Source organism: Chiloscyllium plagiosum, chromosome 25, assembly GCF_004010195.1.
Source record: "Chiloscyllium plagiosum isolate BGI_BamShark_2017 chromosome 25, ASM401019v2, whole genome shotgun sequence".
Classification (NCBI taxonomy): domain Eukaryota; kingdom Metazoa; phylum Chordata; class Chondrichthyes; order Orectolobiformes; family Hemiscylliidae; genus Chiloscyllium; species Chiloscyllium plagiosum.
In genome coordinates, this window is record NC_057734.1 from 23860462 (window position 1) to 23876441 (window position 15980).

General features: G+C 41.1%; 1 protein-coding gene across 1 annotated transcript in view; it reads right to left on the reverse strand.

The window, feature by feature from the left end:
• Positions 1–15980, reverse strand: part of cux2b (cut-like homeobox 2b) — a 325807-nt gene that overhangs the window by 3229 nt on the left and 306598 nt on the right. The window contains exons 19-22 of the mRNA XM_043715266.1: positions 14108–14386; positions 10432–10620; positions 7022–7110; positions 3583–3680 (exon numbers count right to left, since the gene is read on the reverse strand). Of these exons, the coding sequence (XP_043571201.1) occupies positions 3583–3680; positions 7022–7110; positions 10432–10620; positions 14108–14386 (655 nt within the window). The remainder of the gene's footprint in view (positions 1–3582; positions 3681–7021; positions 7111–10431; positions 10621–14107; positions 14387–15980) is intronic.

Below are 15980 nucleotides of genomic sequence, written 5' to 3' on the forward strand. Positions count from 1 at the left end.
CCTGGCAGCAGCTATGGAGAGAAAGCAGAGTTAACGTTTCAGGTCCAGTGACCCTTCTTCAGAACTGATGGTAGCTAGGAAAAAGTTGGCATTTATACTAAAGATGTGGGGGAAAGGGAAGGGGGAGGAATAAACGATAGATGGTGATGGAGCCCAGGGAAAGCAAAGTAGTTTGGACAAAGGAATGGGTAAAGGTCAGCTTGAGGAATCAATAGTTGCTAATGGGGACAAGTAGTAGCTGACAATGGGATGTTTGTGGTAACAGCCCATGTGATGACAAGGCCTGGAGTATGGAGACTGGGGTAAGGACATGGGAGAAGGTGCTCAGGCCCTAAAACCATTGACCCTGAAGGCTGCAGGTTCCCCAAGCAGAAAATGAGGTGCTGCTCTTCCAGCTTACGCAGAGCTTCACTGGAGCACTGCAGCAAGCCTGAGACAGAGATATTGGCCAGGGGACAGGGTGGTATGTGGAAATGGCAGGCAACTGGAGCTCAGGGTCTTTTTTGCAATAAGAACATTGGTGATGTGCAAACCAGTTGCCCAGTTTGTGCTTCATTTTCCCAATTTGGAGGAGATCACATTATGCTCAGTGAATGCAGCAGACTAGATTGAGAGAAATGCAGATAAATGCTGACCCACCTGGAAGATGTGTTCGGGTCCTGGATACTAAGAAGGGAGGAAGTAAATGGGCCAGTGTTACCCATTCTGCAGTTGCAGGGGAAGGCGCATGGTGTGTGTGTGTGTGTGGACCAGCATTTTCCAAAGGGAACGCTTCTTGCGGAAGGCTGAAAAGGGAAGGGAGGGGAGTGTGTGTCTGGTGGTGGCATCCCACTGGAGGTGGCAAAAATCCCAGTTAATGATCCTCTGGGTGTGGATGCTGGGGAGGTGGTAAGTGAGGACTAAGGAGATCCTATCGCTGTTATGGAAGGGAAAAGAAGAGGTGAGGGTCCAAGTGCAGGAAATGGGTCAGACATGGCTGAGGGCCCTGTCAACAATGGTGCTGGGGAATCTTGGTTGAGGAAGAAGGTGGACATTTTGGAGGAGCCCTGTAGAAGGTGGCATTATCAGAACAGAAGCAATGGAGACAGAGATACCAGGAGAATGGAATAATGTCTTTACAGGAAGCGGATCTTCAGCATATATACGAACCTTTTCCCAATTACAATTAGTTCTGAAGAAGGGTCACTGAACCTGAAACATTAACTCTGCTTTCTTGCCACAGATGCTACCAGGCCTGCTGAGTTTTTCCAGCAATTTCTGATTTTGTTTCTGATTTCCAGTATTTGCAGTTTTTCTTTTGTTCAGTGTTTAACTTCTTAGTGACCTGCTCCTTACCTTAAAACTGTGCCTCCTGGTTACTGACCCCTCTATGAAGGGGAACAGCTTCTTCCTATTTACTCTATCTATGCCCCTCATTACTTTGTACAATCTGATCACCGGTCAGCCTCCTGTGCTCTAAGGAAAATAATCCCAGCATATCGAGTCTCTCTTCATAATTGAAATGTTCCGGCAGAGGCAATGTCCTGGTGAATCTCCTCTGCTCCCACTCTAGTGCAAGTCAGGGATGGTTTGTGACTTGAAGAGGAACTTGCAGCTATGTAGCTGCAGTCCTTGTTTTTCCCAGTGGTAGAAAGCATGAGTTTGGAAAGTGCTGTGGAAGCTGTCTTGGTGAGTTCCTGCAGTGCAAACCTAATAATGGTATACCTTCCTTCACTGTGTACTGATGATGGAGGAAGTGAATGTTTAAGGTCATGGATGTGATACCAATCAAGCAGGCTGCTTTGTTCTAGCTGTTGTCAAGTTTCTTGATTGTTGTAGGCAAATGGAGAGTGTTCCATCACATTCCTGACTTGCTTCTTGTAGACAATGGTAGTAATTGCAGGGGTCCGGAGGTGACTTACTCATCATAAAATGTCTCTGACCTGCTCAGGTATCCAGAGTATTGTGTGTGCTGGTTCATTAAAGTATCTGATGAATGGGAATTCCCTGGATGTTGATGATGCAGGATTCAGCAATGGTAATGCCATTGGACTTTGAAGGGAGGTGGTTAGACTCTCTTTCTGGTGATAATCATTGCCTGGCATGAATGCTACCAGCTATTTAACAGGCTAGGTTTGGATATTCTCCAGGTTTTGCTGCATAAAGACCCAGAATTTTCATTAGCTGAGTGTTTGAAATGGAACTGAACACTGTATAATCAATGAACATCCTTCCATCTGACATTATTATGGATAGAAGATCATTGATGCAGCAGCAGAAGGTGGCTGTTACTAGAACATTGCTCCGAGCACGTTCTGCAGTCATGTCTTGAGGTTGATGTGATTGACGGATAATGACAAACATCTTCCTTTCAGTTTTTAGATTAGATTAGATTCCCTAAGGAAACAGGCCTTTCGGCCCAACATGCCCACACAGACCCTCTGAAGAGTAACTCACCCAAACTCGTTTCCTTACCCTATATTTACCCCTGACTAATACACCTATCACTATGGGCAATTTAGCGTGGTCAATTCACCTGAGCGGCACATCTTTGGATTGTGGAGGAAACCGGAGCACCTGGAGGAATCCACACAGACAAGGGGAGAATGTACAAACTCCACACAGACAGTCACCTGAGGTGGGAATCGAACACGGGTCCCTGGCGCTGTGAGGCAGTGGTGCTAACCACTGAGCCACAATGCCGCCCCAGTTGGTAAGGCTCAAGCCAATGCAGAGTTTATCCCAAGGTCTTCAATTCTGTAGCATTAGTACTCGATCAAATGTTGCCTTGATGTCAAGGGCAGCCACTCCCACCTCACCTCTGGAATTTAGCTCTTTCGTTCATTATTGGATGAAGACTATAATATGGTCTGGAGCTGCAGTAATCAGACCTAATCATCCATAAACGGGTTACTGGAGTGTAAGTGCTTCTGGATATCATTATTGATGATATTTTCCATTACTTTGCTGATGATTGAGAACAGACTCTCAGAGTGGTCACTGTCTGGATTGGATGCGTCCTGCTTTTTTGTGGACACTACACTCCTGGACAATTTTCCAAATTATCAGGTGGATGCCAGTGTCAGCTAGAAGCACGGCCAGTTCTGGACACAAATCCTCAGGACTACACTCAGGACATTGTCAGGCTCCACTGCCTTACTATAATCAATGTCCTCAGCCATTTCTTCTTATCATGTGTGAGAGGAATAAGACAACGTTCAGGGTCGGAGTAGCAAACTGTAGTAGAGGGTTGGCAGCTAGACTGGAGAGAGAGCTGAATGGTGACAAAGATTATACAGAAGATAGGAGCACCAGGACATGAAAACATTGAAAAAAGCAATGGGTTAACGTAGCTTGGAATCTGTGAATATTTGGGAGTGATCTGTTGCATTTTATGCTCTGCTCCTCCATTCTCTTTCTCTGCTCGCTCTCACTCTCCAGCCTGACCTCTTCATGTTTATTTTCCTTTCTGCAATATTCCCTCACTCACCATGTACTTCAAAACTGTTCTATCTGTACATTCAACCTCTTTCTCGCCCATTCCCTTCAGCTCCAAATCTTTATGCTCTTCCCAATTTATCTCACATCTCTTTTATAACTTACTTCACATCAACAATTAGGACACACAAAATCAGTAGGAAGCCAGCAGTGGATGAGGAGGTAGATAAGACAGAGTGAGAGAGATCAAAGGATCTGTGCAACTGAAGAATAAAAGAGGTCATGGTGAGAAGAACAGAAAGGATAACAGGAAGACTGAGTGAGAAGGTCAGGAAAGTTAGGTTTGGTCCGGCCAGTTTTGGGGGCAGGAAGAGAAAAATGCCATTTTAATTTCACTAACAAACTCTCAGAAGTGAAGAAGAATAAATGTTGCATTACGCCTTGATTTTGACAAACTAAAAATTGATGTAAAAGGACAACAACTTCACACGATTGGGAACTGAATCAGAGATGGCATGAGATAGACCTTATTAGAAGCAGTTAAGGGGTGAGGATCTGAAATGAAGTAGCTGAGTATGTGGTAAAGCTAGGCTCAGTTACAGCTTTCAGAAAGGAATCGAAGATTCGAAGAACTTTTTTTAGGTCTATGAGGAAAAGCCAGAGGAGCACATGTACAATGGTCCACATGATCTCCATGATGTAACCATTTTATGATTCTACTCTATCAAAGCATTATCAGCTCAAGAGTTTTAAGCAGGCATATGCTGGAAAATGTGGCCCACATTGTTCAGGGTGAATCAGTGAACCAATGGTATAAAGGGGGAAGGTCTGGTGGAGTACACAGGAGGTCACCTTTTCAGTAAAGTGTACTGCCTGCTCCTTTCAGATCATGAAGTGCTTTTGATACCAGTCAGGAATTACAAGCAGTTTTCTTTATTTACTATCTAAATATATATCAATTAGTAAGTGGGTCTCACCACTGACACTGTTCACATTTAACCCAGTTGCTGAAATGAACAAAATGGTGTGACTGTGAGTCACCATGGTCATGGCAGACACACGACAGCTGGTGGTTTGATCTGATGGCCACCATACCTCAGGCTAGGGGAGAGATTGAGAAGGAAAGTCCTTCATGGTAACCTCAGCCAGTGTGTGGGAATTGAACCCACGCTATTAGATTAGATTACTTACAGTGTGGAAACAGGCTCTTCGGCCCAACAAGTCCACACCGACCCGCCAAAGCGTAACCCACCCAGACCCATTCCCCAACATTTACCTCTTCACCTAACACTACGGGAAATTTAGCATGGCCAATTCACCTAACCTGCACAGTTTTGGACTGTGGGAGGAAACCAGAGCACCCGGAGGAAATCCATGCACACACAGGGAGAATGTGCAAACTCCACATAGAGAGTCACCTGAGGCGGGAATTGAACCCGGGTCTCTGGCGCTGTGAGGCAGCAGTGCTAACCACTGTGCCACCGTGTCGCCCACAATTGTCATCACACTGTTTTGCAAATCAACTGTCCAGTCAACTGAGCTAAACCGACTCCCACAAAATGGAACTAACCATTTAGCATAATCCCAGGAATCAAATTACCTCTTAAAAGGTAACACGTTGATCAGCTAATTGGAGCGGTTCAATCTCCCATACTTATCAAGGTAGGGACAAAGTGTCAGCCATGGCTTAGTTGACAGCACTCCTGCCTCAGTTCACTCCCAGGCTCAAGCAACTAAATCCAGGCTGACACTCCAGTGCAGTACTGAGAGAGTGCCACACTGAGGTTCCGTCTATTGGATGAGATGAAGCTAAGATCCCAACCACTTGAGAAGGTGGATGTAAAAGAAGGCACTATTTTGAAGAAGTGGAGTGAACCGACTATGTTTCACCAATATTTATTTCTCAGTCAAGATGACAAAACAGATTTTCACATTACTGTTTGTGTTGTTGGATACTGACTGGTGTGCTTCCTACACCACAACAGAGACTACAATTAAAACATGCTTCTCTGTTATGAAGCACAGTGAGAATCTGTTCTGAAGAAAATTCACGTTGAACTTGAAGTGCTAACTCTGTTTGTCCCTCTCCGGATGCTTTCGTACCTGCTGAGTTTCTCCAGCACTTTGATTGGGAACTGAATGGGAACTGAATCAGTTTTTATTAAAGCAGATAGAGGTGTTCATGGTCATGAAGTGTGTCTATAAAAGCATAAACTTTTCCTCCTTTTCAAATTTTCTGTTATTCTTACAGTACAACAAAGGAGTCCTTCTCAAATGATCAAAAGGAACATTGAGACACAATTACTTGTATTTTAATTATGATTGGCCTAAGTATGAAAGCCAAGGGCTGCTTACTTAACAGTATGTGACAGAGAAAATAGGTCTGGACAGAAACAACAACTTCATATTATACAGACCAGCTTTGTTTGTAGAAGACATTAGTATCCTGAATCTAGCAGCGGGAACACTGCTGTACTGTTTATACTTTCAATTACAGTACTTAAAAATCACAATGTATAAACTTGACCAACAGTTACACTTCAAATCCTCTGGAGGGTGTCTTGGGTTAATCTTTCTTGCTGCATCCTACAATGGTTTTATTGTGCATTCACTTACCACCGACAAAATACAGACGATGGATTAACACCGGTACACCCACTACAAGTGTACCACAGTAATTTTAAATAATAACTTCATGAAATATAGGGAATAGTATCCATCCTCTTAAGGTAAAGTACTTAAACTATGTAAACTAATAATATATCCAATTTTTGTTTCAGTCATTCACATCATCATTATTTGCTAATATCCAATTCAAGTGAAAACCTTTGTTAAAATATTTTGAGTTGAGAACTTCTGGTATGCTCAGTAAACAGGTAGTCTTGACTTCAATCATCCATGTACTTTAGCTATCACAGACATAGAGATAAACTGTTTTAGCCAAATTTCAAAGACGACATGGAGTTGCAGAGCTCGGGTTCTCCATGAAGACTCTCTATGCTGCTGGTGCCTGAATGTAGCTGGGGGCTGTATATGTTGTCTGTAGCACACTCAGTTTAACATCATTAACTCATTATTATGGGTTTGGAAACCTCTGAAATCAAAGCTTCTTGCACAGACACAGACCTTTGATAAACATCAACGGGAAACATTGTTACTGCTGCAAGTATAGTTTCTACATTATGCATTTCTTTGTAAATTTGGAAAGTTGTTTTTTATGTTATGAACATTGCTTTCAACTCGAAGGGCACAATGTTCCCTCTTGCTGGTGAGAGGTGGTGAGGAAGTGAAATAATGAGACATACTGGGCTTTCAGGGAAATTCATTACCTTGTTGCTATGTCAGCAATTAAATTCTGAGAGAGAAGGTCCATGGGTAACACTCTGAAATCATCAGCAATGAATGCTCCTAAATGGTCATTTAATGGCCACACAAGGTCTTCAACTCGCCACCTCCCTGGCTCATCTGCCTCTGTGGTGAGATGAAAGGTTGCTAGTTTCCCTTCTAACGGCCCTAATCTCGAGGTAATTGGAGGCATGAATGGGCGAGAAAGTGGCCTCAAAATGCTTTACCCCGATCATGTGAGAAGAAAACAAAACCTTACCTTCTCACAGTGAATCCCCTGAGTATTAGACCTTGTGTGGTGGAATTTAGGATCCAGAATCTGGTGATCCACGTCGCCAGTGTTGAGGCCTGTGAGATGACGAGATATTCGTCCTCACTTGCCTGTCAGCTCTTATTTGGCCAAATGGTGGATCATATGGTGAGCTTTTCTACCTGTGACAGAATGGCGGTGTACTCACCATCCAAAATACATCCACAAAAGTAGGAAAAATGCCTTGGGTTTTCCTGGTTAATAAGAATTCAAGCCTGTTTGCAACCTGCTTACTGACTATATTTACTAGCCATTCAATTTTAATCAACTACACGATTTTACAAATGTATGAAATCTGAACCTAATTTAACTTGAATTGTGATGGACACAGATAACTGATGTGCAAGATTTCTAAACTGATTAAGAAATTGGCTTCACTGAAATATCTATACTTATTAAACATTACAGTTGGTGTGTGAGGGAGTGAGCCTGTTTTGTTGAAAACTGTTAAAAATTTCTAATAAATATTTTCCAAGGATAGGGTGTCAGACCCTGCCAAAAATTGCTGGAGTGTTAAAGTGAGGCTATGATCCTGAGACTGGGCTACTTGGCCAATGGCATCATGTAGAACATGCAAAATACCTTCAAAGTCAACTGTCTGTATGGGTTTGCACATTCTCCCCATGCCTGCGTGGGTTTCCTCTGGATGCTCTGGTTTCCTCCCCCAAAGATGTACAGGTTAGGTGAATTGGCCATGCTACATTGCCACAGTGTTCAGAGGTGTGCAGGTTAGGTGCATTAGTCAGGGGTAAATGTAAAGTAATAGGGTGGGGGAATGGGGCTGGGTGGGATACTCTTTGGAGGGTCAGTGTGGACGTGTTGGGTCTAATGGCCTGTTTCCACACTGTAGGGATTCTATGATTCTATACTGAAGATGAGGGAAGGAAGGAAGAAAGAATGCAAGAGAGAAAAAGGAAGTGGGAAATGTAATTGCAAATTTTAAAGAAGCACCAATTGTTTTGTTGATAGAAAAGCTTGCTGCTAATCACATAGATCTGCAAGACAGAGGGGGTAATTTTCAAATTACCAACAGAGCAGACAACAAGTGCAATGAATTGGGCGTATATTACTGAACCTATTCATTTCTTATCCATTAAAAACAGTTTCATGTTGCAATGATTTGAAATTTAGCCCGAAGGATTCTAACTTATGAGACCTATGTAATAAAGATAGCTGAATGATACACAATGGGTGAATGTAGCACTATTAAACTGATACAGCATCTCTAAATGGCGAGAGAGAGAAAGAGAGAGAGACTGTATGAAAATAGGAGGGAGGGAGGAAAGAAAGAACAAGTAAACAGAGACGGAGGGGAGGCGCCATGTTATTCTACTTTAATTCTGAGTAAAACTTTGAAGCCAGGATTGTACCATCTGTCCTTGGTTGAACAGTCAATTGCTAAATTCCTTATACCGGTGAGACATAGCTCCTAACTGTTAGCACCCATGAGACACAGAAAAGATCTGCGTCTTTCCGTTCTATTTTGAGTGAATTTACAAAAACTGAATAGAAAGTAAACATAGCCCCTTGGAAGGAGGCCACGTTTTCCCTGCATCATCTCTCAAAGGCAGCCTTCCACCCATGAGACCGCCTTTCTTTGCAACATGCTTCACCAAAGTAAAAATAACGGGGAGGATCTAGAGAGAAGCCGAACAAATTAAGGGGAGACTTAGGGCAATGTGAAGTGAAAATAAGAGAAAAGGGAAGAGCACCAATAGATACTATCAGGTAAGAGGGTCACAATGCACAGCATCATGGGAGGACCAATGGGAGCTGGAAAAATACACCCTAAAATCCTGTTGGTCAAATCACTTCCTGAGAGGCCAATTTAGCACAAATCACACTGTTTGATGAGAGATGTCTGATACCTGTCAAAAAATACTAAATATGGAAGGCAGCACTTAATCATATAAAATTACTCAGCACAGCATTAACTTGCTTGGAGTTTCATTTTGAAATATATTCATATGTTTTCCTTTACTCCCCTCTCTCCCTCTCCATGAGACGCTGCCTTTCTGCATGGTGCCAGTTCCACTGGATAGCCATCAGAAATTAGAATTTGGGTTGGATTTCTCTCTCAGACATAGACAGACTTGCATTTTGTAGCATCTTCCATGGTGCCCTTTGGTCTTAAAGGGCTTGACAACAAATAAAATACTTCGGGAATTATAGTCACAGCTGTATTGTGGGAAAAGCACCAACTCAGCAATATGATAATGACCAGATATTTTGCCTTTTATTTAATATCACTCAAGGATTAAGTATAACCAGGACACTGGGATAGCTCTCCTGTCCTTCCTTGAAATAATATCATGGAATCTTTCACATGAACCTGAGAGGGTAGCTGAGGCTTCTCCCTAAACAGAGTCAATTCTAGTTTCTCTACTGTACCTAGTAAACACAACATTAAGTAGGGTTAAAATTCTAGGAGTTGGTCTTTTAACTATTAGTAACTTTTCAGTTTTGTATTTTCTTTTCATGCATGCTAGCCACCACCTTTTCCATAAAGGGCTCATTGATTGGCATTTCATTCCAGGCTTGATCACATAGAAGATGCTATGCATATTTACAAAATAAATGTTTAGTTAGAACTCTTCAATCCACCCAGTTTCCCCATCCAAAGTAAGTATTATTGCATTTGCACATGCTTAAATATACTGCATTAAATCAATGAAAAATCACAGTGATAAATAACAGCTACCAGAAGCAGTGAGAATCTCCAAGGATGGATTTCTGTCCTGGAGAAAATCATGGGCAGAGCAAAAGAAAGGTGGAGTTTGATGGGGGTTTTGGAGCTTCTGTACTGGTGAAGGCAGTCGGAAACTTTGTTTTCAAACTTAATCCAGAATAGGTCGTAAGGACATACAGGTGCTCACTGTATAACCATTTATGTGTTTGTTCTGGGTAGAAAAGTGAAACTAAAATAAAATCTAGCCATCATTCTCTTTCACCTGCTGACATGGGAAATTCACAATTCAACCTATTCGTTACCTGCTAAAGGGCAGCCATAGACAGGCAGAGGAGACATCGTGGAACTTTCCCTAATTGATGAAACAAGTATTGTGAAGTGGAGTGGACCGACTCATGCATGTGTGGTGTGGCAACATTGTATATTTTCAGGAAAGGACAGGAATGCAAATAGGAATGTGTTATCATTAGGGTATTTTAGAAAGTCCACATGAACCAAGTCATTAGAACTGGTCATTACACAAATGGAAAAATAGGACATCCGAATTGGCCCAGTCAGCTCCTGGATTCGGTTCCAAGTCAATTCTAGTTACACTATATTTAGTAACCAGGAGTAGTTTTGAAATTTTAATTCACTTATTTGCATACATCTGTTTTTGGATTAAGCTTACCTTTTTTTTCTATTTTCTTCATGTCTCTCAACTTCTCCACATTGAATGGATCACTTAACCACAGCTGCATACGGACAAATGGTTCCCTCCCCTTCAGGCTAAGCTTATGCCAAGGTTTAGGCCGAGAAAGTAAATCTGAGACAGAGCCTTGGGTCAGTCCTAAAATGGTCTCTCCAAAGAGTCTTTGACCTTTCAGAAAAACACACAGGACAACTTCAAATAACGTTTCTAAAGAGAACTAAAGTTCAGTCAAATACAATAACAGTTACTCATTACAGGCATAGCACATATCAAAAATCAGCACAATACATACTTACAAATACTATTTCCCAATGACATTGTATACTCCAATTTAATGTGAACAAGAGAATCCACTGGATTATACACACAACCTTCAGTTCTTGGAGAGAAATGTTCTGAGGCCAAAAGATCATTTCGAGGGCATTTGTGTTGTTAGAGAGTTTCCCTGAACTGTCAAGAAATGATTATCTTCCTTTCTAATTATTTTCTATTAAAACATTAAAAATTCTACAAAACCTATTATCGTCCAAAGAATGTGATATGGAAATAGTCACTACACTGCTTTATAACACAAGGGGCAGCATCATCAATAAAATGAGACATGTGTAATAATTGCCCACTAATGGCAAGTCAGAGGTTATGCTGTTACAAGGATGGTGTGTGTGTACATGCATGTGCACTCATATAAGTACATTTCTCCACTAGTGTGAAGAGATCCCCTCTAAGAAACAGCAGAACCTGTTTCTTATTGGCCTCTGGAAAACAAATAAAACCGCTTCCCCTAACAGATGCAGGTGGACAAACAAATACCACAGTCACATAAATAAAGTTCTGCATGCAATACTGAGGAGCTCTTTAATGCTCATCTGGTTATGGTATAGACTTTTTTTTTAGCCAGCATCAAGAAGTAAATAACATTAAGAAAAGGATAGAATTAATTTACATTTTCACCCTCAATATGTGGCATATCACTTGGTATATTAAGCAACTCTGATTTAATCATGCTTTAGTTCCAGTCTATTATGAAACACTCCCTTTCCAATATGACAATATCATAAATAAATGCAACTGCTGTAAGAATTAACATCACAGCATAATACACAAAGTTTAAATACTACTAGAATTCAAAAACAGAATGATTTTATTTGGAAAACGTGTAACATAAGCATTTATTTCATTAAACAGGCAAAACCTGCAGCTCACATTTTACCTTGTTTATACAAAAAATGTTGATGTTCCTTAAAAAAAAGGCTGCCTTTCCTGTTAACTCAGTCAGTTCTTTTCCCGCACTGTTCAGGAGTTCAGGTGGGGACTGAGGTTACAAACAGCAACCACTGATAGGCTCTGCAATTGTCCACATTTGCTGTCCACCATAAATGTGCCTAGAAGCCATAGGTAATGGCCCTTCAAATAATAGATTTATTCTTACATTTTTAACCAATTCATTATTCCTATTTGCAACAGTAAGCACTCAGTTTAATGAGGAGCCTATTAAAAGGATTAAGAAGTATTTTAAGTACGTTGTACAACTTGATTTAATAATTTTGGGCTCAACACCTGCACCAGCTGAGGTTACTGTGAAGGTCCCATCTTCTCAATCTCACCCCTTGCTTGAGGCATGGTGAACTTCAGGTTAAACCACTAGTTTTCTCTCTCAAACGAGACAGCACCTCAATGGTGCTCTGTGGCTATGGCAATTTTACCTTTCTAGACTGACCATTATTCACTCATGGCTGTTGCAACTTCACAATTGGTGAAATTCAAGCCTTTCTAATTCGTATGTATCCGACTTGTTCACTTGTTGTCTTCTGCAAGCCAAATGTTCGGCCAAATATAGGTGTAACAATACAAAGTGTGTATGTATAAAGGCGTAATTCCATGCATGATATGCATTATGTATGAACAACCTCCATGGGAAGGTTCATTTTTTTAAATTATAGGGATATCGACAAAAGTGCAAAAACGAATGTGTGGCTGCGAGTAAATATGACTCTTGAAGGAAATGTGAGCTATTCACAAGACTTTTATTATACACACATTTAGAGATGTTAATATTGTTCATTATCTTTCCTCCAACATGACTTAAATTAATTTTCAAATGAAGATTATACCTGCAAGAACAGAAGCTACACACTATTTTGACAATAGAAAATGTTCTGAAATTTAAAAAATAATGTTGTTATTGAATTAGATTCTGTCGATAAACAATTATACTGGAAAAGTAATCATACAAAGGTTCTTCCTGCTATAAAAGGTAATGGGGAAGAAGTTACAATCTCTACAATTGTCTGAATTATTAAAGGAGGAGTGGTCTAATCTATTCCCAAGCCAAAGGCAAAGAGCTATTCATAAAAAAAACAAAGTAAACAAAGATCAGAAACAAACAATAACACAAATTGCTGGAGAAACTAAGCAGATTTGGCAGGATCTGTACAGAGAAAACAGTTAGTTATTTTGAGTCCTGTGAACCTTCTTCAGAATTGGCTCTGAAAATAGAACATAGAACAATACAGTGCAGAACAGGCCCTTCGGCCCTCAATGTTGCGCCGACCTGTGAACTGTTGTCAGCGCATCCCCCTACACTATCCCAAAATCATCCATGTGCTTATCTAAGGATTGTTTAAAGCTCCCTAATGTGGCTGAGTTGACCACATTAGCAGGTAGGGCATTCTGAAGAAAGGTCATGGACATAAAACATTAACCCTGCTTTCTCTTCAACGAGCTATTCAGTTAATTCCATTCACAACTCTATCTACATATATCTACAAATTCTTCTCCTTAGATCATTTATAATTGTTGGAGGCCATTACTGAATCTGTATCCACCACCTTACCTGACAGAATATTTCAAATCCTAACATCTTATTGAGTAAAACATTTTCCTCTGGGTCTTCTCCAGCACCACACTCTCAACTCTAATCTCCATCATCTTCGGAAAGGCGAATGGGTCTGGGTGGGATGCTCTTCGGAAGGTTGGTGTGGACTCAATGGGTCAAATGACCTGCTTCCAAACTGTAGAGATTCTATGACTATAACACCATCGACTCATAATTATAATCCTCATCACCAGAAATACTCTAGTAACCCACTTTGTGTCCTTTCTAAAGCAGAGTGCCAAAATAGATGCGATACTCCTACTGGGAGCATCTGAGAAATTGTACCTCTGACAGTGCACTACCTCCTCAGTAGTGAACTGAAGAGCCAAATTTGATTATGGCTGAAATCTCCAAAGTGAAACTTGGAGCTGTGATTTTCTAACTCATACACTTTAAGGTTACTGGTGAGTCAAGGCCAGGAACCGTGACTGATTTCATTTCCAAGGTGCATCCTCAGACTGAACCATGTGTTTTAGCATGAAAAGGTTGTGCTGTGGATTTGATCATTTTGCACTAAATTTCTGAATTCAATTTATGAACACAAATAATTTAGACACAATAGGAACTTCCTATTTTGCAGCTTCCCGAACACCAACCCATCAAATTTCTTATTAATTCCGAAGTTTTTCCCGCTGAACCTCCACTTTGCTTACATAATAAATTTACAAGGGAATTTTAAGTTTGACAATATAAATGATTTGCCATACTCTGTATGCTATAAAAATGCCATTTTTACATACAAGCTATATTGAATATATGTTATTGGAAAATATGCAATACCTAAGTTGTTGTCCGTCAATACTTCCTTAACCTTCTTGGTGATGGCATAAGTGTCCAACTCAGAGGACATAGCTACCATTTCCTGTATGCCCGTGGGTGATTGGCCGTTGGACAGACTCTTACCACTCAGTGAGTGAGAAGCTGATTGGCTTTCAGGTTGCTGGTTCTCTTTCGTGCTTTCCAGAGCTGCACACACCGGTTCCTGCTGGCTCTTCTCACAGTCAGTGGGGCTGGGTGGAGGGGACGGTGAATACCTGGCCTGAACTGCATTATTTGCTGCTTCAGTCAAATCAGAGAAAATTAAAATTTACTAAATATCATTCATAAATACACCTTTACAAGAAATAAGATGAACGTTTATAATCAACTATAAGCTTGTTCTCAAAAATAATGTGTAATTGTCACTGCTGTTCTTTCCAAAAAGTTATTTGATGCAAATATAGCTCTGTCTATTTGTGCACATTTGTGTGGGGGTGGGGAGAGAGAGATGGAAGGGTGGTGGTGGCGGCAGGGTGGAAGCTGTTAACGCGAGGGAGTGAGGTTCTAGGCCTTGGCAATTCTCCTGCTTCTGGGCTCTTTATGCCTCCCCTCCTCCTTACCCTTGCCAGCTTCTGTAAAACACCTTCATGATGTGCTTTCAGTCAAACAGATGAGAGTAGGGCAGTGCAGAAGGTGGTCATTCCCCCCATCTGTTTTGCACCAGTTTTTTCTAAGAGAAACCCATCAAGTCCTGCCACTTTCCTCCCCATTTGTTTTTTTCCCTTTTCTCTTTCTCAGTATTTATCCCATTTTTCTTTCAAACACTAATTTGAAACTGTATCCAGCACAATTTCAGGGAAGGAGAGCATTCCTAATGTAAACCACTCTGTGTAAACATTTTGTTCTTTTGCAAGTCAATTTACGACGTTAAATCTGGCCATCTGATTACTGATCTTTGGAAACTTTTTTTTAATTTATTCTATCTAAACTCATCAACATTTTAAACCCTTCAAGCTTCTTGGCTCAGAGGAGAACAAACTCTCTGTAATCCCTCACCCCTGAATGACTATAGCAAACCTCGTCTGAAATCACGACAGAACTTTCATATTCTTCTGGTGTCCATTCTTTGGCCTCCTCCAGAGGTCCCTAGCATCATGCCAATTTCCAGCCAATCTGATTAACTCTACATAATATAAAGAATTGCTGAAGGTAATGGATACTGCAAAGGTGACGGGCTGTGACGACATTCTAGCAATAATATTGAAGGCTTGTACTCCAGAACACGCTGTTCCCCAAGTCAAGCTGTTCCAGTACAGCTACCATATTGGCATCTATCTGACAATGTGGAAAATTGGCCATGTATGTCCTCTACACAAAAAGCAATACAAATCCAACTGGCCAATTACTGCCTCATCAGCCTACTCTCGATCATTAGTAAAGTGATGGTAAGTGTCATCAATAGCACTTGCTTAGCAATGATTTGCTCACTTACTCTGAGTTTGGGCTCCATCAGGGTCACTCAGCTCATGACCATATTCCAGCCTTAGTTCAAGCATAGGCATGACAGCAGAATTCCAGAGGTGAAGTGAGAGTGACTGCCCTTGATATCGAGGCCGCTTTTGACCAAGTGTGGTCAGCATGAATTGGTTGGACTGAATGGTCTGTTTCTGTGCTATATGACTCTATGACTCAGTGTCGCTTAAGGTCCTCCTAAAATCCAAATGACATTGAGAGTGGCCCTACACTAAAAGGAGTGCAGCAGTTTAAGAAGGCTGCTCATCACCCCCTTCTTAAGGGCAATGCGGAGAGACAGCCAGCAATATCCCCATTCGATTAAGTAAAAGGAATTGGAAACCCGTTGTCATAATGGGTTGAACTTTTCTATGTGGATTCA